The sequence below is a fragment of the Gossypium arboreum genome, chromosome 11 (assembly GCF_025698485.1).
Source record: "Gossypium arboreum isolate Shixiya-1 chromosome 11, ASM2569848v2, whole genome shotgun sequence".
Lineage (NCBI taxonomy): Eukaryota > Viridiplantae > Streptophyta > Magnoliopsida > Malvales > Malvaceae > Gossypium > Gossypium arboreum.
In genome coordinates this window covers 3,138,222-3,162,695 of record NC_069080.1, presented here as the reverse complement: position 1 = coordinate 3,162,695, position 24,474 = coordinate 3,138,222, and the positions used below count along the sequence as shown (strand labels likewise).

Sequence of the window (24,474 nt, the reverse complement as noted above, 5' to 3'; positions counted from 1 at the left end):
ATATTGTGAAATTTAAATCAGAATAAATTTGAAAAAATTCACACATAATTTATATATGATAAAATTCAAAATTCAACAATTAAGATTTAAGGGTTCAACTTTTGTAAAAAAAAATCAATAATCCCATATTGGGAAGAAATACACAATATAATGAATATAAATATCAAATTCTTTATCTTTTTATGATTTGGGTCAGGAGCTTAATCTACCAAGTATGTGGGCTTACGCATTGGTATAACCCTTGAGTGCCTATACAAAATAGTTTTCATCACTTTATTATTATTTTTTGTTGTTTTATGATTTCTTCCTTTATTCCAAGCAAAATCAAATCTTGAGAAAGTGATTCATACCTCAAGTCTCGTTTTTATTTTACTTAATTTTGATTATTGCATCCCAAGTTTTTCCAACAAAAAAAAAGGCCAAGACCTTATTAGCAAATCCAATTATTTTTAAATCGAGTGAACTTTAGAAACCCTAAGAACATGTTAATGTTAAACTAGATTATAGTACAGCCATGGTGTGAATGAAAAAAATATATTTATAAAAAATTACATAAAAAATAAAAGAGTTTGATTAAAATGATATAGATAAAATTTCAAAGACAATGGTATATTAAGTTTAAATATCGTTATGTGTATATTTTTAGATATTATATAAAATTATAAAAGGTTGGAATAAATCCTTATAATATAATTACTGTTTTATAAAATAATTAATTTTTGATAATTTTATAACTGGTTTCAGAAAATGTATAAAAATAACTCAATCAACTACTTGATGTATAACATAGATGTGAGTATTTTTTTTGTTGAAAAGCTTAGAGAAAAAGGAAACACCTTGGCCCAAATTAGAGCTTGCGGCTCTAGCTTACATGGCTACCCAAATTTGGGCTGTTTGGGCTCCTTTGTATTTGGTTCTTGTAGAATTGTTTAGAGCCAAATTGTTTGATTTAAGTTTTAAAACTTATTTAATATTTGTAAATATTTATATATTTTATGCATATTATATAATTTAAAAATTAATAAATATTTAATATGTTATTAAATTTGAAAATAACCTCTTAATTTAATGATAAGTATTTAATAATTAAAAAATTATTTTAATTAAATCATTTATAAATATGAAGTAAATTTGAATATAACTTAAAAGTTTATTGGTGAAGAGAAAAAATTTGAAAATATGTCTTACCAAAATAAAATTTTTAAGACATTTTCTTAAAATAAACGTTTATTTTCCCGTGTTTTGAAAAAAGATTTTATCGTAGGAAGTTATTTTCAGCCAAACAAAAAGCTTTTACAAGTAAACAAACACAGCCTAAGTTTACTGGTGAAGAGAAAAACTTTAGAAAACGTCTTATTAAAATAAAATTTGTAAGACATTTTCCTAAAATAAACGTTTATTTTCCCGTGTTTTGTAAAAGGTTTTATCGTGAGAAATTATTTTCAGCCAAACAAATATCAGAAAATGATGAAAAGTTTTTTTTGTAAAAATTTTTACAAGTAAACAAACACAGCTTAAAACACATATTTCAAGTTGAATCAAACTTAATATATATTAATTTTTATTTTAATATCACATATTATTATTTTTGAAAGTAAGATCATATATTATTATATTTCTAAATTGTTGCAATGTATCCAGTATTATATATAATAATTTTTATTTTAATATTAGTATATTTCGATATATCTTTTAGCATTTATCATTATTTTTAAATATTTCTTTTCATATACATAAATTTATGTTTAAAGTTTGAGATGTTTAAATTATTGCTGTCAGTTTGTTTTCTCAAATCCATCTATATTTTATAAAACATAATAATAACAATTTCAAGTGGATTTTCCGTAAAGAGAAGCATTACTGTTCAATTTAATCAGATATTTTTTATGCAATTCTTTTAAATATTTGTTTCTAGTACAATTTGTATAAAACTCTTTGTATTGATATAATAATTTTAATCTAGATAATTTACTTATAAAATAAATATATTTTATCAAGTAAATCCTGAATTAAACTTTATTTATAAAAATAAGAATAAATATTAAATTTATACATGAGTTTTCATTTACGCAATTATATACATAAAATTTAAATTATGGTTCACATATGTATATAAAATTTTGATTTTGATTAAATTGTATACATTTAAAAAATAAATATATAATTTTTTATATTAGACTAATGTAATTATTTGTATATGTAATATATAAATATAAAATAATATTAATTTTATAACATTATTAGTGATCGGTGAAAAATAACATAAAATGCTAAAATCGCATAAAATCAAAAATTTTTATATTATACTACACGGATAAATTGAAGTATAGTTTTAATATTTATTACAGAATTAATATTAAAAAAATTCATTTAAAAGTACTGAGAGAATTTAAAAATAAAAATAAAACCCTAATTCCCAATATTTAACTATTTATTAACGATATAAAACCCTCACACCATCTCCGCCTCCGATCCATTTTGTTCTGCAACATACGAAAAAAAGAAAAAGTTTGAAACCCGGAAATGTCGGACGAGGAACACCATTTTGAATCCAAGGCCGACGCCGGTGCCTCCAAAACCTACCCACAACAGGCCGGAACCATTCGTAAGAATGGTTACATCGTCATAAAAAACCGTCCCTGCAAGGTTCCTCTTTGAATCTCTAACTACATTTTTTTAAGGATCCGTTTGATTGCATCCTCTGAATTGTATAGCTTAGATTTGACGGTTCAGATCTATTGTTTTTTTTTGCTATAAATTTTAATAGTTGGATTTGTATGTTATTTATTATTGTTGAAAAATTAGAAGAATTAAGGTTCTGTATGATTTTACGTTTTGCTATTTTCTTTGGCTTTATTATAACTTATGTTTAATCAAAAGCAAATTAGAAAAAAAGGAATGAAAACAAACAACCTAAGCCTATGGTGTTAAGAACTAATGAATTTTTTTACTAGTCTTCTTATTCTGAGCAATCTGATGATAGTTTTTGGAATTTGATGAATGACTTGTTGATGGTTGATTGTTGTTTTTGCACCTTATGTTTGCTATTTAGAATGATTTGCCGTTTTAGCTGAACTTGCTTGCTGTTCACTTGTATGATGTTGGCCAGGTTGTTGAAGTTTCGACCTCCAAGACTGGGAAGCATGGTCATGCTAAGTGTCACTTTGTTGGAATTGACATCTTCACCGCCAAGAAGCTGGAAGATATTGTTCCCTCTTCCCACAACTGTGATGTATGACATTATAATCTTCTTCACAAACCGTTATTAAACTTCTAATCTGTTATGTAATTGCATCGGTGAATTAATGAATTGTTCTTTTTCCTCCTTGGTTTTAACAGGTTCCACATGTTAATCGTACTGACTACCAGTTGATCGACATTTCTGAGGATGGATTTGTATGTTTGTTAGCTTTGTTATTGCTTTCGTTTTTTTGTGCAATGGTGGTTGGTGTTTTTTCTTCTTAATTTGTTAAATATTTCAGGTGAGTTTGCTGACCGAAAGTGGAGACACTAAGGATGATCTGAGGCTCCCAACTGATGAGAACCTGTTGAAACAGGTAATTAACTATTTTTTGTATTCTTTCAGCAAATTGGTCTTTTGATATTGAGTTCATTGTTATTTGATTTGCTGATTTTAATTTTAAAATCTGCAAAGCCTTTTTCCTGTATCTAAGGTTGGCTACTTGTATTATATATTTATGTTTATTCCTGTTGCCATTATCCTGTAGGGGAGCTATGAATTTCATAGCAGTTAACTAATAGAGTTTGACTTATGATATATGTGTTCACACAATCTTTAACCTTTGAGTGCCTTTTGTGGACAAAATTGTGAGGTTCAATGAGCCTAAGTAGACAATACCTTGCGTGTTGGTGTGGACTACGGGTCCTATGCTGCCTGAGCTATTGGCCCCTTCTGTGAATCACCCTTTTCTCGAGGGGCTACAGTGGCAGCACAGTTTGCAGCCTCTTTCTTCTACAGCAGGACGAGTGCAGTTAAAAATGTGAATGAGAGGTTTATATTTGATCTATTTTGGTCTTTTTCTTCTATAATTTCCTGGCCTTATGATGCGGGGAACCTTATTGAACCCCATATTCTTTTAGGGAAATATAGTCCTTTTTCTCATGTTGTACTGAACTGTATTGTTCTTTTTTATCTGTGCTGCTATAATTTTACTGGGTCCTTATACATTATCTTAACTCAGACGACTTGTACCTGATGCAAATGTCTATATATACATGACAAACACATTCCAAACATGAAAATATGAGTTGCATTTTACTAATATCTCTTACGACTTGTGCCTGATGTGATGTCTATATATCCAAACATGAAAATGTTGGTTCCAATTTACATATCGTGGAGATGGTAGTTATATAATTTTACATTCATGTGTTTTGGTGTGATTGCAGATCAAGGATGGTTTTGCTGAGGGGAAAGACCTGGTTGTGTCTGTTATGTCTGCAATGGGGGAAGAGCAGATCTGTGCTCTCAAGGACATTGGTCCCAAGTAGTTTCAAATCCATTTATTGCAAATCTTAGATGGAACCATAAAAGACTTTGGTAGTACTAAATGCGGTTTTGATGTTTTGTTTTGGGTTTGGATAGAAAAAAGAGAATAACAATATAACTAGTTTCTTCTTGTGCTATGAATTACTGTTTTGCTTTTCCTTTTCAATAATTTTTATTGTCTCGTCTTTATTTTTGTGTTGGTAAGTTTTAATTGTAACATTTAAATTCTAGCTTTTAATTGCATATTACACTTGCATTAGTTACCCAATATATATTAATGTAGCAATTTAGGTTTAATATATCATTTAGTACGAGTTAATACAATGTACTAGTGTTTAAAAAAAGAAATTTTCTTATAATTATAATATTGTTTATTTTAATTTAAAATCCATGTTAAATATATGTATCACAAGAATCACATTGGATAAAAGTAGAATCAAATTAATATAAAATTTAAATACAAATAAATGTTTTAATAATGAAGAAGTAAAATGAAATCAGTATAAACTACAAATAGATGAATATTTGGAATTTAATTAGATAAAACTTTTATAAAAATTAGGCATGATAAAATTCAAACATTAAGTATTTAAGGCTTTTGTGTATGTTTTCCTATTATGTAATCGTTTGGTCTAACTTTAAGACCTACTTGATTTAACTTTCAAGTGCAAATTGAAAGCACAAAATTTCACGATTTTTTACATGTTATTCAATTTAAAAGTTTTCAAATAAATGTTTAGGCCTGAAATTTTGTTACACCCAATAGACTCAACTCAAAATTAAACTATCAAAATTCTTTTTTTTTTTAAATATAAAAAAAAAATTAATTTTTGTAACAATTGACTGTTTGACTTTGATTTATAAGTTAATAGTAACTAAAGTTTAGTTTGGATGGATGGTACATTTATTTCTAATAAGATTAAAAATAATGATAACAATAAAATTAATTACTGTGACTATAATAATTTTTTTTTAAAACTTAAAGTCTATACCTTAAACAAAACAAAGTTGAAATGGAAACCAACAAAATCAGAATTTTCCTTTTGGCCCATCCCTCCACGTCACACTATTAGAAAGAGGAAGGACAAGACCCCTCCCAACGGTATTTTGCTCGGGAAACCTGAACCCATAATGATCTGGCCGATCAATCAAATTGAAGCCCACCTTAAAGCCAATCCCTTTTGCCCTTACCGGCTGACAACCGCTCCCATTTCAAAAGAGCCATACTCTATTCATCCTCCGGATGCCCACGCACAAAGTTGCGGATAATTTTCTCCATCTTCAAAAGGATGCCCTTAGGCACAACAGTAGATTGCATGGTATACAATGGAATGGCTGCCAAAACCGCCTTAGCAAGCATGATCTATCCTACTAGCAACAACATCTTAGCTTTCCATCCCGCAAGCTTATGACGCATATTGGATACAATATATTGAAATGTCGATCTAGTGACCCTTCGGTGAAGAAGCGGAACACCCAAATATTTCCCAAAATCATCCACCACCAAGAACCCAAGTTCAGCACTAATGCTACACTGCAACTGTGCCGAGACATTTTTAGAAAAGTAGATACTCGTTTTTTGGACGCTCACACTATGACTGGAATAATGGTAGAGTTCATCGAGAACCCTCTTTAGAATCCTCATCTGAGGCATAGATGCTTCCATGAATAGCGCAAGATCATCTGCAAAGAACGGGTGTGGCACACGCGGGCCTCGCCTGGAGAGCTTAATAGGTGCCCATCGCCCCTCACTAACTTCCTGCGTGATGGCTTGAGCTAACCGCTCGATGCACAGTACAAATAAGTACAACGGCAACGGATCACCTTGCATTAGCCCCCGCCGTGGCCTGATTCAGCAGTTAAAGCCTAATTCCACGCAATCTGCATGGACGTAGAGCTAACACAATGCATTATAACGTCTCAGAGCTGTTTTGGAATCCCAATATCACTCATTATAACATTCCACAATAGTTCTGGAATCCGAATATCACCAGAGGTTGCTAATGCTGTGTTTGAAATGGCACTGTTGAAAGCTCCAGGGGTGGATGGCTTTATCGAAGACATTCTAAGTCAATTTTAATTGCCATCCACCCAACCTTACCGGACTTCTTACGCATGGAATGAATAATCTCCTGTGCCACAATAATGTTATTCTTAATACATCGACCCGGGACAAAGGTAGACTGGTTTGGAAGCACCCAATCTGGCATAAACGGCTTTAAGCAATTGACAAGTACTTTAAAAACAATTTTATAAAGCACGACACACAGACTGATTGGTCGGAACTGCTGAATCATCTCAGGGGCCTCCTTCTTCGAAATAAGAACTAACACCGTTCTGTTGACCCATCCATCAAATCGCCCACCACACATAATATAACGGACATACTCACAAACTTCAGGGCCAACCAGCGACCAGTTCTTCTGATAGAAGAACACATGCAAGCCATCCACCCCTGGAGCTTTCAACGGCGCCATTTCAAACACAGCATTAGCAACCTCTTCATTAGTAACCGATGCCCTTAGCACATCCATCTCCTTATGCACAACGTGATTGAACATACTGCGGATAGGATAGTGCTTGCCTACATTCAGATCACGCGAGAATAAAGAAGCATAAAAGCAAGTAGCCTCATTTTCCATACCTCATGATCACCACAACATTCACCATCATTAAGCTTCAGCATCCTAATCAGATTCGCCTGTCGCCTAACCATAGTGCTAATGTGAAAAAAACGAGTATTATGGTCTCAATCCCTCAACCATTGACAACGAGACTTCTGGTACCAAAGACTTTCCTCCTGTGCTAGCGCATCATCTAGCTCAAGTTTCAACTTCTGTTCTAAGTCCAACAAGAAGCTTGAAGGGCCACTGTTCTTTCAATCCCACGAATATGCCTTAAGAGACTCCGTTTCTTTATACCAAGATGGCCAAAGACATCCCGATTCCACGGTTTAACAGCATTTGTAAACCGCTCAATGTTTTGCACAATGCCCTGAGAAGAACACCAAGTGCCTCTAAGAAATTCCTCAAACTCCGGATGCTGTTGTCACGCCGATAAGAACCAAAAAGGCCATTCCCCATCTACCACTCGATCCCTCCCAGTAGAGAGCAAGATGGGCCTATGGTCAGACCCTATCCTCTCCAAATGGTGCACATAAGAATTCGGATACTCCATTACCCAGTGCTCATTACCAATGCATCTATCCAATCTTTGATGAAGGTTCCCACGACACCACGAGAATGGGAAGCCGGAAAACCTAAGATCATGCAAACCCATATCAAACAGGAAATTGATAAAATGTTGACTCAATGCAGATATCAGAATTGAACCACCCTTGCGCTCCTCATGAGAAACAATCGCATTAAAGTCCCCACCAATAACCCAAAGGAAAGGTGACGTAGGAGCCCGCATGGCTAACTGATCTCAGAGTAGTCTCCTTAGAGTACCATTTGGACTGCCGTACACCACTGTCAGATAGAATCTTGAATTAGTGTCACCATCGTTACAGAGTACATGAACAAACTGGTTCGTTACTGAGATTATATCAAGCTGAAGGCTCGATTTCCACAACAACCAGATACCACCCGCAAGACCCCGGGTCTCATCCCGGAACGAAAACGCATAGCCTATACCCCGAATAACGCCATCAGCTTTAACCCATTCACCCGCGTCTCCAGTAATGCAACGACACTCGGCTTATACTCAGCAATAAACAGTTTTAAGATCCTACTGAACCTCGCGGTCGCTGCACCTTGACAGTTCCAATAAAGCAACTTCATGAGAAATAGAAGAAAAATGGAAACCGCGTACCTCATTGGCTACCAGCATCAGTAACCTTGTCAGCATTACCCAAAGCCGCATGACCAGTAGCCAAATTGGAAGCAATACCACTCCCTGGCCATTGTCAGCTACAACATTCTCCTTCATGATATCATCCAAGCCCAACCCTTCACTAACCTAAGCTAGATGATCATTAAGATTATTCGTCACCGTCTCAACCCAATCCGACAATAGCCGCCGGGAAGGGCAATAACAGCCAGTTTTAATATTACGTTACTCTTCTTTCTTTTTGAACTAATTACATTACCCATTTTGTTTGCCACATAAAGAGTATATAGCGAAAATTATTTTCATGAAAAGAAGACATTATTTACATTATATAAATGAATTGAATTAAGTAAAACATATTTATATTTTTATTATTTTTAAATTCTCTGAACCATTTTTTAATATTTAATAACATATCTTATAAGATACAATCATTTTCATAAAGTAACTTAATAATAGAAAAAAAAATAGTAATAAAATTTAAAATTTCATAAAATTATCACATCCTCAAAAGTAATTTAATGATAAAATTTTAACAAAATTAAAAACAATTTAATATTATTCATAAACTTAAGAGTGAAACCAATGCTCCCACGTGGTATACACGTAAGCAAAAAAAAAAAAAAAAACCGGGTTCAACTGTCCAAGTGTTTTCTTTCACATTTTCAGCTTATTTCTTTTTTTTCTTTCCATTTTTTCTATTAGAACAAACAAAACTCAGATAACATATCACCAGGAATTGTTTTCAACTCTCAATTCTGTAATTTTCTTTTTGATTTTTTTATTATTTCCCCTTCATAATCTCATTTCGTCACCTACTGTCACTTGTTTCTCACTTTTAAATTTATAAAATAATTTTAAAAAAATATTTTATGAATTTTCTATGCGCCAAACTTTCTCTCATTTTCCCTCAATCATTTCATTTTCTTTGCCTTTCTCTCCGTATCTCTCTGTGATTTGCCGTTTCGGTCACGTATTGGAAAATGAATTGAAATTGTTAGTAATTCTATGATAAGAAATCTTCATTCATTTGAATAATTTGGTGCGTTTCGGAGCGGGCATTGACGGAGAATTGTGTTGATTTTAATTCTATGGTAAGAAATCTTAATTTATTTGAATAATTTGGCGTGTTTTAAAGAAGGCATTGTCAGGAAACTTTTTTGTGTTGAATTTACGTTGGAATTGAGTCGATTAAAATTGAAATTGAGAACCTGACTCGGGGATCCGTGGTGGGTTTATTGAAAGAGAAATGTGATCCAATTTGCGGTGATAGGAAGAAAACGTTTTGGATACTATCGGCGTAGTAACAGCGCCATCAGATGGCGCTGTTCAGACGCTTGTTTTACCGGAAGCCGCCGGATCGGCTTCTCGAGATCTCCGAACATGTCTACGGTAACTTTTCTTTCTAATTTATTGTTCGTTTCAGTTTTAAAATTTGGAAACCATCTACATTCTATCAGAGGAATGCCAATGGATATTGTGTTTGAATTCTCTGATTCTATCTGGGAACCAAATTTCTTATCTACATATTTTTTTGTATTAATTTATTTGGACCATGCACTGCTTAATTTAATGAATTTTAGGGTTCTGTTGATTAATATTGGGATATTTTATTACAATTAAGAAGGTTCTTAGCTTGTTTCTTTTCGTGGTTGTTGGGGAGAATTGGGTGGCATTGTCGCCTTAAAGCAGAATTACTGAATTGATTTGCTAATGAACTTAGAAACTGATGTGCTGTCAGTGTTTTCTTAATGCATACAAATTTCCATACCATTTTATAAATGTTTCTGTTTGGAACTATAGTTTGCTTTTCTCCATTTTAGGAAAAGCTATAAAACTTCCTTTTGTGAGCATTTGTAACGAACTTTACAGCTAGAACTTACCATATTATATTTTGGTTTTTTTTTTTGGAGGCACATGGTTAATAAGTTTTGCTCATTTGATTCAACTTCTGTGTCGGTTGTTTTTCAGTATTTGACTGTTGCTTCACTGCGGACGTTTTGGAAGAAGATGAGTTCAAAGTGTATATGGGTAGCATTGTGGCACAGCTACAAGACTACTTTCCAGATGCTTCTTTCATGGTTTTTAATTTCAGAGAAGGGGGCAGCCGGAGCCGAATTTCGGACATTTTAAGCGAGTATGACATGACAGTTATGGACTACCCACGGCAATATGAGGGATGCCCGTTGCTGCCACTTGAAATGATTCATCACTTCCTTCGATCGAGTGACAGCTGGTTGTCATTGGAAGGGCAGCAGAATGTGCTTTTGATGCACTGTGAAAGAGGAGGATGGCCTGTACTTGCTTTCATGCTTGCCAGTCTTCTGTTATACCGAAAACAATATAGTGGTGAGCAGAAGACTCTTGAAATGGTCTACAAGCAAGCTCCTAGGGACCTTCTCAAGCTTCTGTCCCCTTTGAACCCTCAGCCTTCTCATTTGAGATATTTGCAGTATATTTCTAGAAGGAATTTGAGTTCTGATTGGCCTCCTGCACATACACCTCGAGATTTGGATTGCATAATTCTTAGAGTTCTTCCTCTTTTCGAAGGGGGAGAAGGCTGCAGGCCAGTTATACATGTTTATGGAATGGACCCCAAAACACCAGCCAATAGAAGTTCTAAGCTTCTGTTTTCAACTTCAAAGACGAAAAAGCAAGTTCCTTACTTCCGAAAGGTGATGCCTAAGTCACGCAATTGAACTGAAAGATAAATTGACCAAAATTTGGGATGTTCTAATAAGGTTTATCTGCAGGAAGAGTGTGCATTGGTGACAATAGATACTCATTGTCATATTCAAGGGGATGTTGTGCTTGAGTGCGTCCATTTATATGACGATTTGATACATGAAGAGACGATATTCAGAGTTATGTTTCACACAGCGTTTGTTCGAAGAAATATTTTAATATTCAATCACGATGATGTTGATGTGTTGTGGGATGCCAGGCATCAATTTCCAAAGGACTTCACAGTAGAGGTAGGTTAGGTTATTAGTCTGTGACTATTTTATTTATTTACTTTCTAAACCTGTAGGAGTTGAATGCATACTTATGTCTGTCTCATATCTGTATCAGGTGGTTTTTATGGACCGTGATGCGGTTGTCCCTAATCTCCCCAGAGTCGCAACAAAAAGTGAAGATAGGAATGACGGTGAATGTGCTTCACCAGAGGAATTTTTCGAGGTGGAAGAGATCTTCAGCAATGCAGTTGATGCGCTGGAGGGAAAGGTTGATGTGCTGGATGGAAAAGTCGATGCGCTGGATGGAAAGGTGGATTACAGCAGTCAGATAGTTCATGAAATCAAGCCAGAGCAGAAAGATATCTCGAGAGAGGATGTAGATTCCCATGTGCTGGATGGAAAGGTGGATTACACCAGTCAGATAGGTCATCAAAACAAGCCAGAGCAGAAAGATATCCTGAGGGAGGATGTAGATCCCCATGCACTGGATGGAAAGGTGGATTATGACAGTCAGATAGTTCATGAAAACAAGCCAGAGCAGAAAGATATCTTGAGGGAAGATGTAGATCCCCTTAGAATTCAAGAATGTTCCACATATGATGGGAATAAAAAACAGGATGTCAAGTTTGATTCTAGTATAGATGCAGTGAAGGACATAGCTATGGACGATGTGAATTACAAAATACACATGAAGCTGGATTCTGACGTTAATGCTGTGAAAGACATAGCTGTTGATGATGGAGACATTAAGGTCGGTTCAGTGGAATTTACTATCAACCTGTTGAGAGAGAGAGAAACCAAGGAGGTGACAGAAGATGTGCTTGGCAAGTTGGAAGACACAGCAGAAACAGGCAATAGAGAAGAAGCTGTTCCACTGAAGAAGCAAAGGTTGAAAACCGATGTTTCCAGACCTAAACCCGAGAAAATACTGCCTATTTCAAAGAAACAAGACGGGCTGTTTCCAAAACCAGCTTCAGATTCTGCTCTGGTGAAACCAAAGAGCCGACAACTAGAACCTCAGGGCCAACCTGCAAGGCCAGCAAAGCCAAATGCCGTATCTCGGTGGATCCCTCCTAACAAGGGATCTTATGCTAATTCAATGCATGTATCATATCCACCATCAAGACCTAATAGTTCACCACCTGTACCATCCAGTACTTTGAGGAAATCGAAGTCTGTTTCCAATCTAAAGGGTTCTACTGGAGCTGTGATTTCAAAGGATGTTTCATCCAAGCAAAAAGTTCAGAAGGTTGACGATACAAAGACTTCAAAGGATTTTTCATCCGAGCAAAAAGGTCAAAAGGTTGACCTTACAAAGCCTTCAGACTATCCAAAAGAAATATATGCCGCTCCAATAATTCCAACACCACTGCCTGGCTTACAGCAATCAGTATATATTCCACCTAGCACACCAGCAGCCGCACCACCACCTGCTCCTCCTTCCCCACCTCCACCAAGATCTTTGTTGGCTTCACAATCTTTGGAAGAAAATACAATATCTATACTACCTCCCCCACTTTCTGGAAATGTTTCTAGAATGTCTTTTGCTGCATTACCTACCCCTCCTTCTCCTCCTCCTCCTCCTCCTCCACCACCACCACCTTGCACAGCAGCAAAAGTACATACTACTGGGATGCTTTCTCAAAATCCAGTGGCAGTTCCTCCTCCTCTACCTCCCTTTCCCCCATTTTCTAATCCTCAGATTTCTAAACTCTTTTCGTCTCGTCCACCACCTTCACCACCTTTGAAGTCTAGGTTTTCTTCAGCTTTCTTTAATGTACTACATTCTCAAGCTCCTCCTCGCCCATCTCCTGTCAGATCATTAGGTACATCAAAACTTGGTAATGTACCTTCTTTCCATCAAAAGCCCCCTCCCACTCCTCCAACTCAAGGTGCTATGGCTCCATCTATCATGCATGAAGTGCTATCAGTACCTTCTCCACCCCTAACCCCTCCATTGTGTGATGCTCCACCCTCCCCTCCCCTCCCACCTCTAGAGCCCACTAGACATGTACCTTCGCCACCCCCACCCCCCCCACCACCTCCTCAGTATAGAGCTTTGGCACCTTTATCGCAACCAATGCCTCATTACATAGCTTCTACTCCACCAATACCACTACCACCACCGTTATTGCTGGGAATGCATGCATCTTCTTCACTGCCCTCACCAATGCCTCATTCTCCATCTCCTCCCCTTGAAGTACCCCCATTGATGTCTATTACCCCATCTCCTCCACCACCTCCATTAACTAGTGCCCCAACTCCACCTCCACTACCCCCATCAATGTCTATTACCTCAATTCCTCCTTCACCACCCTCATTGATCTGTAGTGCCACAATTCCTCCTCCACCTCCATCACAACCCCCATCGATCTCTAGTGCCCTCTCTCCTCCACGTTCATCACCCCTATTGATGTCTAACGCCTCACTTCCTCCGACACCTCCATCACCCCCATCAATATCTAGCTGCCCTCCTCCTCCTGCTCTTCCACTCCCATCAATGTCTAGCGTCCTACTTCCTCCTCTAGCTCCACTACCCCCATTGATGTCTAGTGTTCCACCGCCACCTCCACCTCCTCCCCCTCCAACACCATCACTCTTATCAGTGTATGGCACCCCACTTCCTTCATCTCCACTAGCCCCATCAATGTCTAATGACCCACTTCCACAACTCTCATCAATGTCTAATGCCCTACTTCCTCCACCTTCACCACCCTCTTTGACGACTATTGCCCCACTTCCTTTTCTACCTTCACCATCCTTTTCAATGACTAGTGTCCCACCTCCTCCACGTCCATCTCTATCTCCCCCATTGACATCTAGTGCCCTAATTCCTTCTCCGTCTTTACCATCCTCTTCAACAGCTAGTGTCCCACTTCCTCCTCCACCTTCACCACCCTCATCAGCAACTACTGCCCCACATCCTCCTCCACCTTCACCACCCTCTTCAACGACTACTACCCCACTTCCTCCAACCTCACCACCTTTTTCAACTACTATTGCCTTGTCTCCTCCATCTTCACCACCCCCACCAATGTGTAGTACTCCACTTCCTCCATTTTCACCACCCTTTTCAACTACTATTGCCTTGTCTCCTCCATCTCTACCACCCCCACCAATGTGTAGTACTCCACTTCCTCCACCTTCACCACCCTCTTTGACTAATATTGTCCCATTTCCTCTAGCTCCACAACTCCCATCAATGTCTAGTGCCTCACTTCTTCGACCTTCATCACCCTCTTCGGTTACTAGTGCCTTACCTCTTTCAATTCCACCACCATCTCCACCTCCCTTATTGATGTCTACTGCCTCGTTTCCTCCTCCATCTTCGCCACCCTCCTTGATGACTAGTGCCCCACCTCCTCCATCTCCACTACCCCCATCAATTTCTAGCACCCCACCTCCTCCCCCATCGGTATCTACTGCTCCACTTCCTCTTTCACCTTCACAAACCACTTTGATGACTAGTGGCCCACCTCCTTCACCTTCACTACCATCTCCACCTCCCACATTGATGTCTACTGCCCCACTTCCTCCTCCACCTTCACCACCCTCTGCAACGACTAGTGCCCCACCTCTTTTGTCTCCACCACCCCTATCAATATCTAGCATCCAACCTCTTCCCTCATCGATGTCTACTACTTTAATTCCTTGTTCTTCTTCACCAACCACTTTGACAACTAGTGCCCTACCTCCTCCATCTCCACCACCCCCGTCAATATCTAGCACCCCACCTCCTCTTTCACCAACCACTTCGATGACTAGTACCCCACCTCCTCCATCTCCACCACCCCCATCAATATCTAGCACCCCACCTTCTCCCCCATCTATGTCTAATGCTTCAATTCCTCCTTCACCTTCACCAAATACTTTGATGACTAGTGCGCTACCTCCTCCACCTTCTCCATCTCCACCACCCCCATCAATATCTAGCACCCCACCTCCTCCTTCAACAACCACTTTGACGACTAGTGCCCCACCTTCTCCATCTCCACCACCCCCATCAATATCTAGCACCCCACCTCCTCCTTCAACAACCACTTTGACAACTAGTGCCCCACCTTCTCCATCTCCACCACCCCCATCAACTTCTAACACCCCACCTCCTCCCCCATCGATGTCTAGTGCTTCACTTCCTCCTTCACCTTCATCAACCACTTTTTCAACTAGTGCCCCACCTCCATCTCCACCACCCCTATTGGTGTCTAGTGCCCCACCTTCATCACCCTCATCGATGTCTAGTGTCTCACCTCCTCCACCTCCACCACACTCATCAATGTCTGGTGTCCCTCATCCACCCTTTCCCTCATTGCCTGGAGTGCCACCTCCACCTACCCCCCTTGGAGCACCACCCCCACCACCTCCACCTGTTAATGAAATTTCAGCACCAGCCCCACTTATGCATAGAGCTCCTCCACCTCCACCGTTGCCTCCTACTGTTGGAGAACCACCTCCACCACCACCTTCTGGGGTACCGCCACCTCCACCGCCGCCTTTTGGAGTTGAATCACCACTTCCAGCACCACCTTTTGGAGTTGGACCACCACCGCCACCACTACCTCCAGGGGGAGGAGCACCACCTCCGCCACCACCTCCTGGAGGAGGAGCACCACCTCCGCCACCACCTCCTGGTGGAGGAGCACCACCTCCGCCACCACCTCCTGGAGGAGGAGCTCCTGGCCCTCCAGCACCACCTGGAGCTGTTGGTGGTGGACCTCCACCGCCTCCACCATTCGGTGCCAAAGGAGCTGATGCAAGAGGAAGAGGGCGTGGGCTATCACGTTCAGGAGCTATTCAAACGGCTAGGAGATCCTCCTTAAAGCCCTTACACTGGAGTAAAGTCTCAAGGGCAATACAAGGAAGCTTATGGGAAGAATTGCAAAGACATGGAGAGCCTCAAGTGTAATATATCTTGTGATATTGATTTAACTTTTCTGTGGTATACTTCTGTAGTGAAATTCCTGACTAAATATCTATGCTAATATTCCATTATTATATGTTTGTATTTCTCTTTCACATGTATTAATTTCTTTTTTTTTTTTTTTTTTTTTGCTTACCTTTCCTTTATTTCTCCTAGTGCACCAGAATTTGATGTGTCAGAGCTTGAGACTCTTTTCTCCAACGTTGTTCCTAAGCGTTCAGGTGATAAAGGGAAAGGCAAGTCAGCTGGACCGAAAACTGACAAAGTCCACCTGGTAATCTGGAATTTCATTTTTCTCAATAACTATGCATCTAGGTTTTTTTATGGGCAATTGTGGTATTATTACTTGAAGCATCTTGTAGAGTTGCTACAAGGTCTGTGGTCTTAGAAATTGAGAATTTTTAATTTTTAGGGTAGGTTTCTGCTTAGTCATGGGGAAGGCATTCTGATCTTTGTTTTGTAATTCAAATTAACTATAATGCTTATCTTTCTAATTGCTTAACTATCATAAGACCATCATAATTCCATTGCTAACCGATTTGGTTTATCACATTGTAGATTGACTTGAGGAGGGCTAACAACACTGAAATTATGCTCACTAAAGTTAAGATGCCACTTCCTGATATGATGGTAAGCTAGATATGGTCATTTTCTTGTGTTTATTAGTGTTTCTTTTAGACAACTAGAGGATTTATCTATGGTGTTCCATTTATATAGAACTTGGAGCATGGAAGTTTAACCCAAAATATATATGAACAAGACAACAATGTTGTTTGATTCGTTTTTTCTTTTTTTGGTTGTGGTTGCACTTAAGTTTCCAAAGATGTGGTGACCTTAGCATCATTAGCTTCTTCTATGGATTCTATTTTGGTGTAATGCAAATTCTTAGGATTGTCATGCCAAATCTGTCTCACTTAATGGGGGCATGGTGGGAAATAGGATTCTCTATGAATTCATCTCCTCTCTTTTATTTTCTCCTCCTTTTTTGCCTTAGTTTTAACCAAAAATATTCGGTTTTATTTGTTAACTTACCATGTAGAGCTTCTTGAATTTATCAGGCTGCAGTGCTAGCAATGGATGATACGGTATTAGATGTTGATCAAGTGGAAAATCTCATAAAATTTTGTCCAACTAAAGAGGAAATGGAACTTCTCAAGGTGATGCTTTAGCATATGCATATAAATATATTCAATATTGTATTTAAGCTATTTACAATTGCTTTTTACATAGTATACATTTACCATTAGAAGTTTGTCTTCTTTGATTGTGATTTACCCTCTTTTTATTTTTTAGAACTACACTGGTGACAAGGAGAGTCTAGGGAAGTGTGAACAGGTCCGCATTTTCTCTCTAACCATATTTTCTCAAATTTTCAAATTGTTAGACCTGGGTTTCTTACATAGCTGGACTGATAGATGGTTCATTTCCATTGACATGCTAAATATACTATTTTTCTGAAAATTATTTGTCTTTGTCTTCATGTTCTTCTAAAATTTGACCTTCTAATATCTTTCCTCCAGAGCATTTGGCTCAGTGGTTGGTGCATGCTTCCCCCTACTCAAAGAGCTGGATTCAAGTCCCCCCATCTCCCAATATAAGAAAACTCTTTATGCCATTCAGTTTAAGAAATTTCTTTTAAAACTGAGATACTTTGGTATGATAGGGAATACATTTTCCCGGCTTGGTCGCTTCAAATGACTGAATTACTGCTTTCTTTTGATTCGGTTTTTAGGGAGTGAGGGGAACACAATGGAAAACTTGTCCTCCCTCCCCCCTTCCCCCAAGTTCTTTTTATTTTCCTCTCTTCCTTCTTCTAATGAAAAGAGACTATAATTTCATGTACTGATGTAGGAATTTATACTGCTTGTTAACAGTTTCCTTTTCTGTTCCTTGATATATTGAATTAAGTGTTTATTTTCAATATTTCTGAAATATTTTCTCAGTTTTAAGACTTTATACTTTCTAAAGCCCTTTGGCATGAAGGATTCTTTTCAAATCATAGTTTAAAGATGGAAATTGATGTCTAAGCATTGATTTGTTTTTATCTTTTTGCATTTTTATGGGGACATCTAAACCAAGATGAAGATTGTACTTTTGATACCTAGTCCTATATTTCCCTACTATATTTTTGGAACAATTTATATCTGATAATTCCTCAATAAGGATGGTAATGTTAGCAAAATTTGTTCAGTGATGTGGATTATTCATGAGCATAAATACAGTTAAGATTTTCTGACTGAAAGTTCAAGCATAGGGAGCTTCTCTGTGAAAAAATCATTTCATTTACTTATGGGTTTATTCTTATTCTGAGAGATATAAACTAGATTACTCTATATATTTACCTATGGAAAGAAGTGTGGTATGGAAGGGTGTTTATGGTTGTACATTTAGTAGAGTGATAGGTTTGTCCTCCTTTTGACTTTGTGGTTCATTTGAGGAAGAAAAATAGAAGGATGTTTCAGGGAAGAATTACCCTTTAACAAAATCCTGTTCTGTACTCCCTTGTTATAATTTAAAAAGGCAGCAGTGGCTGGAACTGCAAGAGGCTATTGGTTTTATATCTCTGTTCTGGTAAAGTGGGCTTTGTGCTTCAGTCAGAGCTGCCTTGGTTCTTAGTGGTAGTATGGGTTCTTTCTAATTCAAAAATGAGAAAGAAAAGGAAAGAATGGGCAGATAATGTATCTCTGTTATAGTACTAGATTTTGGTTGATTCAACATTAAGAAGATAGTTGAAGTGCTGGAGAACAATGATTTATCATATAGCATTGTTGCAAATACAAGATAACAATTTTCTGGCATTCGCTTTTATGAAGAAGCTCTAACTAAAACATTTAGTTCCTGGATGCTTCTCCAATAACATCTTTCATTTGATCCATCTTTGTAAAAACTTTTAAACCTGAACAAGTTTTGATTTTTCATGTTCAGTACTTTTTGGAGCTGATGAAAGTGCCACGAGTAGAGTCAAAACTAAGAGTGTTTTGTTTCAAGATTCAGTTCCGAACTCAGGTTTGGCAGTATCTCCATAGTTAATCTGATTTGATAAATTTACAGTATTATTCAATAATTAATCTCCTTCTTGTTTCTCCTTTTTCTTTTATTGAATCACTTGTTTATCCTCTGTTCTTACATTTTTTTACCACCTGCAGGTTTCTGAATTTAAAAGGAGCTTAAATACTGTAAATTCTGCATGTAATGAGGTATATCATTAATGTTGTTGATGACGGCAGTGTTTATTCGTTCTTATCTTACAACTTTTGTATTGGTTATATAGGTACGAAATTCCCTTAAATTGAAGGATCTCATGAAGAAAATTCTCTATCTAGGAAATACATTGAACCAAGGAACTGCAAGGGGTAAGTGACATTCAATTTTTCCTTTTGGTTTCAGTCTTTGATGCTACAATTGCAGCTTATAAAAAGATTATGCAGATAAAATATTACTAAATAAACCACATGTAATGTATTGCTAAAACCAATTAAGGTTGGCCTGTCCAGTCCTTGCATTATCTAAGAATTGGGTAATATTCAAACCGATCAAAAACCAGTTATTTATTGAACAGGTAAAAATCCAATTATTTTTTTTCCCTTTTTCTTAAATTAAAGACCATGCCATTAAGCTAAATGCATATTATTGTTAACTATTAATTATATTAACTATTTATTTTACATTAAATTAATGTTTAAACATAAAAAATAAAATAAGAAACAATCAAACCAACTGGTTTAACCTGTGGTCCAGTTTCTTTAACATTGGCATTTATGTCCTTTAATGTCGAACTTCTACATTTATGTCTTTCATTTTGAATTTTTAGATGATAGTAGTGTCAATCAATTCTTTGTCCCTTGTTATGCTACTTGTTCCTTTGTTTTGCATTTTCTTTTTCTTTTCTTTTCTTTTTTTTTTTTTTTTGCCAAAGCCACTTGTCCCAGGTGTCATGTTTTTTTATGCATTTAATGCTGATCAACTATTCAGATTTGAGGAAGTGAAAATTCTTCAACTGCTGTATGTTCCTTTAATACGAGGTTTCAAATCATTCCTGCTATACAGGTGCTGCTGTTGGGTTTAAGTTGGACAGTCTTCTAAAGCTCACAGATACACGTGCTTCTACCAGCAGGATGACGCTAATGCACTATCTTTGCAAGGTCTGGTTACTATTTTTTTTTTCTCTTGTTGTTTAATTAAAGATAATTCTGTTTCTTGTAAGATCTGCCTCAATTATGTTTTACACCCAGTTTATATGTTACTTTGCTACTGGAGATTTGTTTCTGATACGAACAGAAATGGTTGATTTCAATCAAGTCTGAACTGTGTTTTTATTGTGGCTTAGGTCCTAGCTGCCAAGAAACCAGCTCTATTAGATTTTCACCTCGATTTTGTTAGCCTTGAAGCTGCAACTAAGGTATTCATTAGTATTTTTACATTTGAGTTTGTAGCTTGGTAACACTATGTTTAGTTTGGAGGCTTGGGTCCCTGCAGATACAATTAAAAGCTTTAGCAGAAGAAATGCAAGCTATAATTAAGGGATTAGAAAAGGTGAAGCAGGAGCTGGCTGCCTCAGAAAATGACGGTCCTGTTTCCGAAGTTTTCCATAAGGTACATGGTTGTTTCGTTTCTTCCTTCAACATACATATGTGGTAGAATCTCGATAAATGAATATTCAATAAATTAATAATCTCAGTTAACTAATAGAATCAAAGTCTCAGTTGAGCCAGTTTATTAATTCAAATGACAGCCTCACTAAAAGCCTAAGACTATGTTGCTCAAACTTTTCATTTTTTTGAAATACCCATGTTGAACATATGGACATGAGCTCCAAGGATCCTCCAAATATATAGAAAACTTTAGAAAAATTGAACCATATCCATGCTGAATTCATAATTGTATCTGACATTTGCTACCAAGTCTAAGAAACATAGGCATAAGATAATATTAATATATATGTATATATTTATAATTCTTTAGGCCCAACAAATATATAAGATAATAATTCCTAAAGAAACATAAATGTTCATATAAAACAATAAGTAAATTTCAGTTAACAACTTTTACCTTATTGTTTAAGCTCTTCTAAAAATTTAAACTTTAAAATTGTTTTTTTTTTCTTTGTGCCTAAACCAAACTAAACCTTACTCTTAATTTTTTTACATGCACACACCGCATTCAGCACATTGTTTTCATGTTTAGCAAGTAGTTATTTAAAGTGACTATATAATTGTCATCTGGATCTTGATCATCATCAGTAGGCCTATTTATGATCCCTTGAATAATTTATCCTTAGGTGATTCCATCACTATATCCAGTGCTTTTAGTTTATATGTCATTCATGCATCTCTTAGTAAAAGAAAATAGTAATATACATTTATAAGAATTGAAAACATAAAATTCCTTATAAATTAATAAAGATTGACCACCAACTGAATTCTCGATTGGTTACTAGCTTCTGCATTTTTTTCGTTTTATCACTCTTTGCACGCATAGTTGCTCTATAAAATAGAAGAAAATAAATGTTATGTAAACATGCCATAGCCCTAAAATTGGGTTTAGAGAATAAAGAACCATCGTACGAGTTTATGATTGTCACACAAGTGGTTATTGCTAATATAGTGGAATACTAAGAAAATAATATGGCTAGAAATGATATTTCCCTTTTTGAAAGATCCTTCAGTTAATGTTCCCTGAGGCCTGATCTATACATGGTAGTCCTCCTTTCCAATTGAAACGTCACCAGGCTTCATATAATCATTTTCTGATGCAGTGGAGTGAGCAATTGTTATGGCCTTGCAATCTACATCAAAACCTACCTAATGCTTTTTATTTTTCAAGGGAATATTTTCATTACTTTAAGATTTTTCCCTTTTCTTTTACCATTTTAGACATTAAAGGAATTCGTTAGTGGTGCTGAAGCGGAGGCAGCATCTGTAACAAATCTATACTCTACGACGGTAATTTGCCAACTTTTTACATTTTCGTTCATATGTCATCTAATGTTCACCTTCTCCTTTGATTATTGTCTTCAATAATTTTTTTGACCTTTTTGGTGGACAGGGTAGAAATGCAGATGCACTTGCACTCTATTTTGGTGAGGATCCTGCCCGATGCCCATTTGAGCAAGGTATATTGTGGATGTAATACCTTCCATACATGTTATGCCTGAGTGGTTATTTACAATGAGCATTGCAAGAATGTTAAGGGAAAGGCTTTTGACTCATCTTTCTTCCTTTCTTCTTCAATATTTGAACCTCAATTCAATGCTTCTTTCTTTTTCCTTTTCTCCGATCAATTTCGAAAAAGGATCGGTCGTCATATAGTTAGTGAACCAAATGTTTCAGCAAGTTGTCTTGTTAGGGCCAAAACTGAAGGAAAATTTACTGGAAGAAATAAAAAGATGAGGATGGACTGTCTAGAGAAAGACAAATTTGTGATTGAATTTAAAGTGTTTATATTTTTTAGGGAGGTCAAATACTTGTTAAACTATGAGAAAGTCGAAAAGTGGATAGTTTTGGAAAATATTTCCATTATTCACACCCACATTGACTCTAACTGTGATCAATAAAACAAATCAAATATGCAAAAAAAAAAAATTGAGAAAAGGGTTCCTAACTTAACAAATAGTTAAAAGCCAATTGAAAGTGTTGTTTAGTTTCTTTATGAAACTAGAAAACTAGGGTTTCCTGAACTTTTATTTATCTTATTTCAGTGGTCATATATAGAGGAAATGTATATTTGGTTAAAATGAAGGAAATGGCTTAATGGTACAACTGACTTGTACATAATGGTTTTATGTTGAAATAAACTCATGCTTTTACATCGTCAACTTTTAAAGTGTTAGATTAAAAGAAAAAAATTCCCAACACTGTTCTTTTGCTCTGTAATCAGATTCTGTTCAGTAGTCATGCATTAGTCTTTATCATAGTTACGATTTCGGTTATTTCAATCTAAATTAACATATTCCTTCATGTTATTCTGATTTTACGTGGTGATTTGAAGTTGAATTGGTCCAATGCAGTTACTTCAACACTCTTAAATTTTGTGAGGTTGTTTCGAAAAGCACACGAAGAGAATGTAAAGGAGGCTGAAGCGGAGCAGAAGAAAGCCGAGAAGGAGGCTGAAACAGAGAAGAATAAGGGAAAGCAGGAAGCGGAATAGTCAAGGATCAGTTTCTATAATCCTACAAAGGTAATATAGCCCTTGTATAGCAGCTGATGTCTGTGCCAAAGAGTTCACCTAAATGACAGGAAATGTTGCTTTTGAGGGCTGATGAGATGATGATGCCTGCCTTCGGAGATGTTGTAAATGAGGCAAGGACCTTGTCCAGGAAGCTTGCAGGCCTCGAACTTTGCATGAGGCTTCAGGGACATTTTCTATGGTAAGATGCTCAATCCCATTATTGTTGAATGATCGATGAAACTTTCGGAGTAGATGTCCCATGGACCAAGCTTCGAAGCCGAGTGGTTATGATCACAACCAAGCATGGAGGTTCTCAGTGCAAGTTATCAAGGTCAGTGCAATGACACTTCTAGCATTAATCCAATGCTTGGCGGTGTTAGGCGATCTCTTTTCAGCTTCCACCATTCATTTATTGTATTTTCTTCAGCACCAGAGAGTGGATGTGGGACATTAAACCCCTGAAAATCCTTACTGTACCATGACAAAGTGTAGGTGTAAAAAGCTCTAACCACACACGGAGTAAGCATCCAATTCATTTTTCTTGTAACATAAATCATTTTTTTTGTTTTTTCATTTTAGTTCTTTTTTCTCCTGGAAAAAAAGTGGAGAATTTTTTGACAGTAGCCAATCATAGAAAAGAGATTGTATAGGGTGTTAGATTTTAGAAATGAGAAGAAATTAGAAGACAGGCATTCTTAGTGTAATTGTAATATAGCATCAAAATCTTGCTGTCCATTTTAAACAGCTTTGATATTCTTTCATTTGATTTGATTCCTCAATCACGAAAATATATCACGAAAATTGCTTGTTCTTTAGCCGTTCTCCATTTGCTGAAAGTTACCTTTTTAGAGGTGTTTTTACCAGTTTTTGGGTTTTGGCTTTATAATGAGTGAAAAAGTAAAAATAAAATAAATTTTAAGTGTATTTATTAGTAAAAAGAAATGAGAGGAGAAAAAGAAGACAATATGTTTCATCTTAATGTGTGAAAGAAAAATGAGAGGTATGTAAGTTAATTTAAAATGCTGTATTTTTCAAAATTTTTATTTTATTTATACTAAAATTATATATTTATTTCTTTTCTTTTCTTT

The 24,474-nt window shown here is 36.5% G+C and overlaps 2 protein-coding genes across 3 annotated transcripts; both read left to right on the top strand.

Annotated features, from left to right (window-relative positions):
* Positions 1–2,434: 2,434 nt before the first annotated feature.
* LOC108450038 (eukaryotic translation initiation factor 5A-like) lies at positions 2,435–4,679 on the top strand. The gene is made up of 5 exons (XM_017747464.2): positions 2,435–2,646; positions 3,110–3,232; positions 3,340–3,396; positions 3,483–3,557; positions 4,411–4,679. Exons 1-5 carry the CDS (start codon positions 2,524–2,526, stop codon positions 4,510–4,512), a joined length of 480 nt encoding a protein of 159 aa, XP_017602953.1. The 5' UTR covers positions 2,435–2,523; the 3' UTR covers positions 4,513–4,679.
* Positions 4,680–8,927: 4,248 nt separating this feature from the next.
* On the top strand, positions 8,928–24,187 carry LOC108452925 (formin-like protein 20). Of its 2 annotated transcripts, XM_053021542.1 has the most exons (18): positions 8,928–9,435; positions 9,587–9,733; positions 10,313–11,016; positions 11,095–11,316; positions 11,414–16,200; positions 16,376–16,493; positions 16,778–16,849; positions 17,278–17,376; positions 17,513–17,554; positions 19,145–19,225; positions 19,366–19,416; positions 19,491–19,572; positions 20,267–20,361; positions 20,547–20,618; positions 20,696–20,812; positions 22,093–22,161; positions 22,265–22,331; positions 23,226–24,187. In XM_053021542.1, exons 2-18 carry the CDS (start codon positions 9,661–9,663, stop codon positions 23,363–23,365), a joined length of 6,891 nt encoding a protein of 2,296 aa, XP_052877502.1. In that variant the 5' UTR covers positions 8,928–9,435; positions 9,587–9,660; the 3' UTR covers positions 23,366–24,187. The 2 variants fall into 2 exon arrangements, with proteins under 2 accessions (XP_052877502.1, XP_017606217.1); XM_017750728.2 differs by lacking the exons at positions 19,145–19,225; positions 19,366–19,416; positions 19,491–19,572; ... (4 more) ...; positions 22,265–22,331; positions 23,226–24,187 and adding an exon at positions 17,740–18,151 and having other exon boundaries at positions 8,928–9,733.
* Positions 24,188–24,474: the final 287 nt, after the last annotated feature.

What these genes read in the sequence shown, in the direction of transcription:
- LOC108452925 (XM_053021542.1), top strand. Translation starts at nt 9,661, where the DNA reads ATGGCGCTGTTCAGACGCTTGTTTTACCGGAAGCCGCCGGATCGGCTT. An exon ending in GATCTCCGAACATGTCTACG is followed by an intron (nt 9,734 to 10,312) that starts GTAACTTTTCTT and finishes GTTGTTTTTCAG; the next exon opens with TATTTGACTGTTGCTTCACT. An exon ending in CAAATCTATACTCTACGACG is followed by an intron (nt 22,162 to 22,264) that starts GTAATTTGCCAA and finishes TTTGGTGGACAG; the next exon opens with GGTAGAAATGCAGATGCACT.
- LOC108450038 (XM_017747464.2), top strand. Translation starts at nt 2,524, where the DNA reads ATGTCGGACGAGGAACACCATTTTGAATCCAAGGCCGACGCCGGTGCC. An exon ending in CCTCTTCCCACAACTGTGAT is followed by an intron (nt 3,233 to 3,339) that starts GTATGACATTAT and finishes TGGTTTTAACAG; the next exon opens with GTTCCACATGTTAATCGTAC. An exon ending in ACATTTCTGAGGATGGATTT is followed by an intron (nt 3,397 to 3,482) that starts GTATGTTTGTTA and finishes TAAATATTTCAG; the next exon opens with GTGAGTTTGCTGACCGAAAG.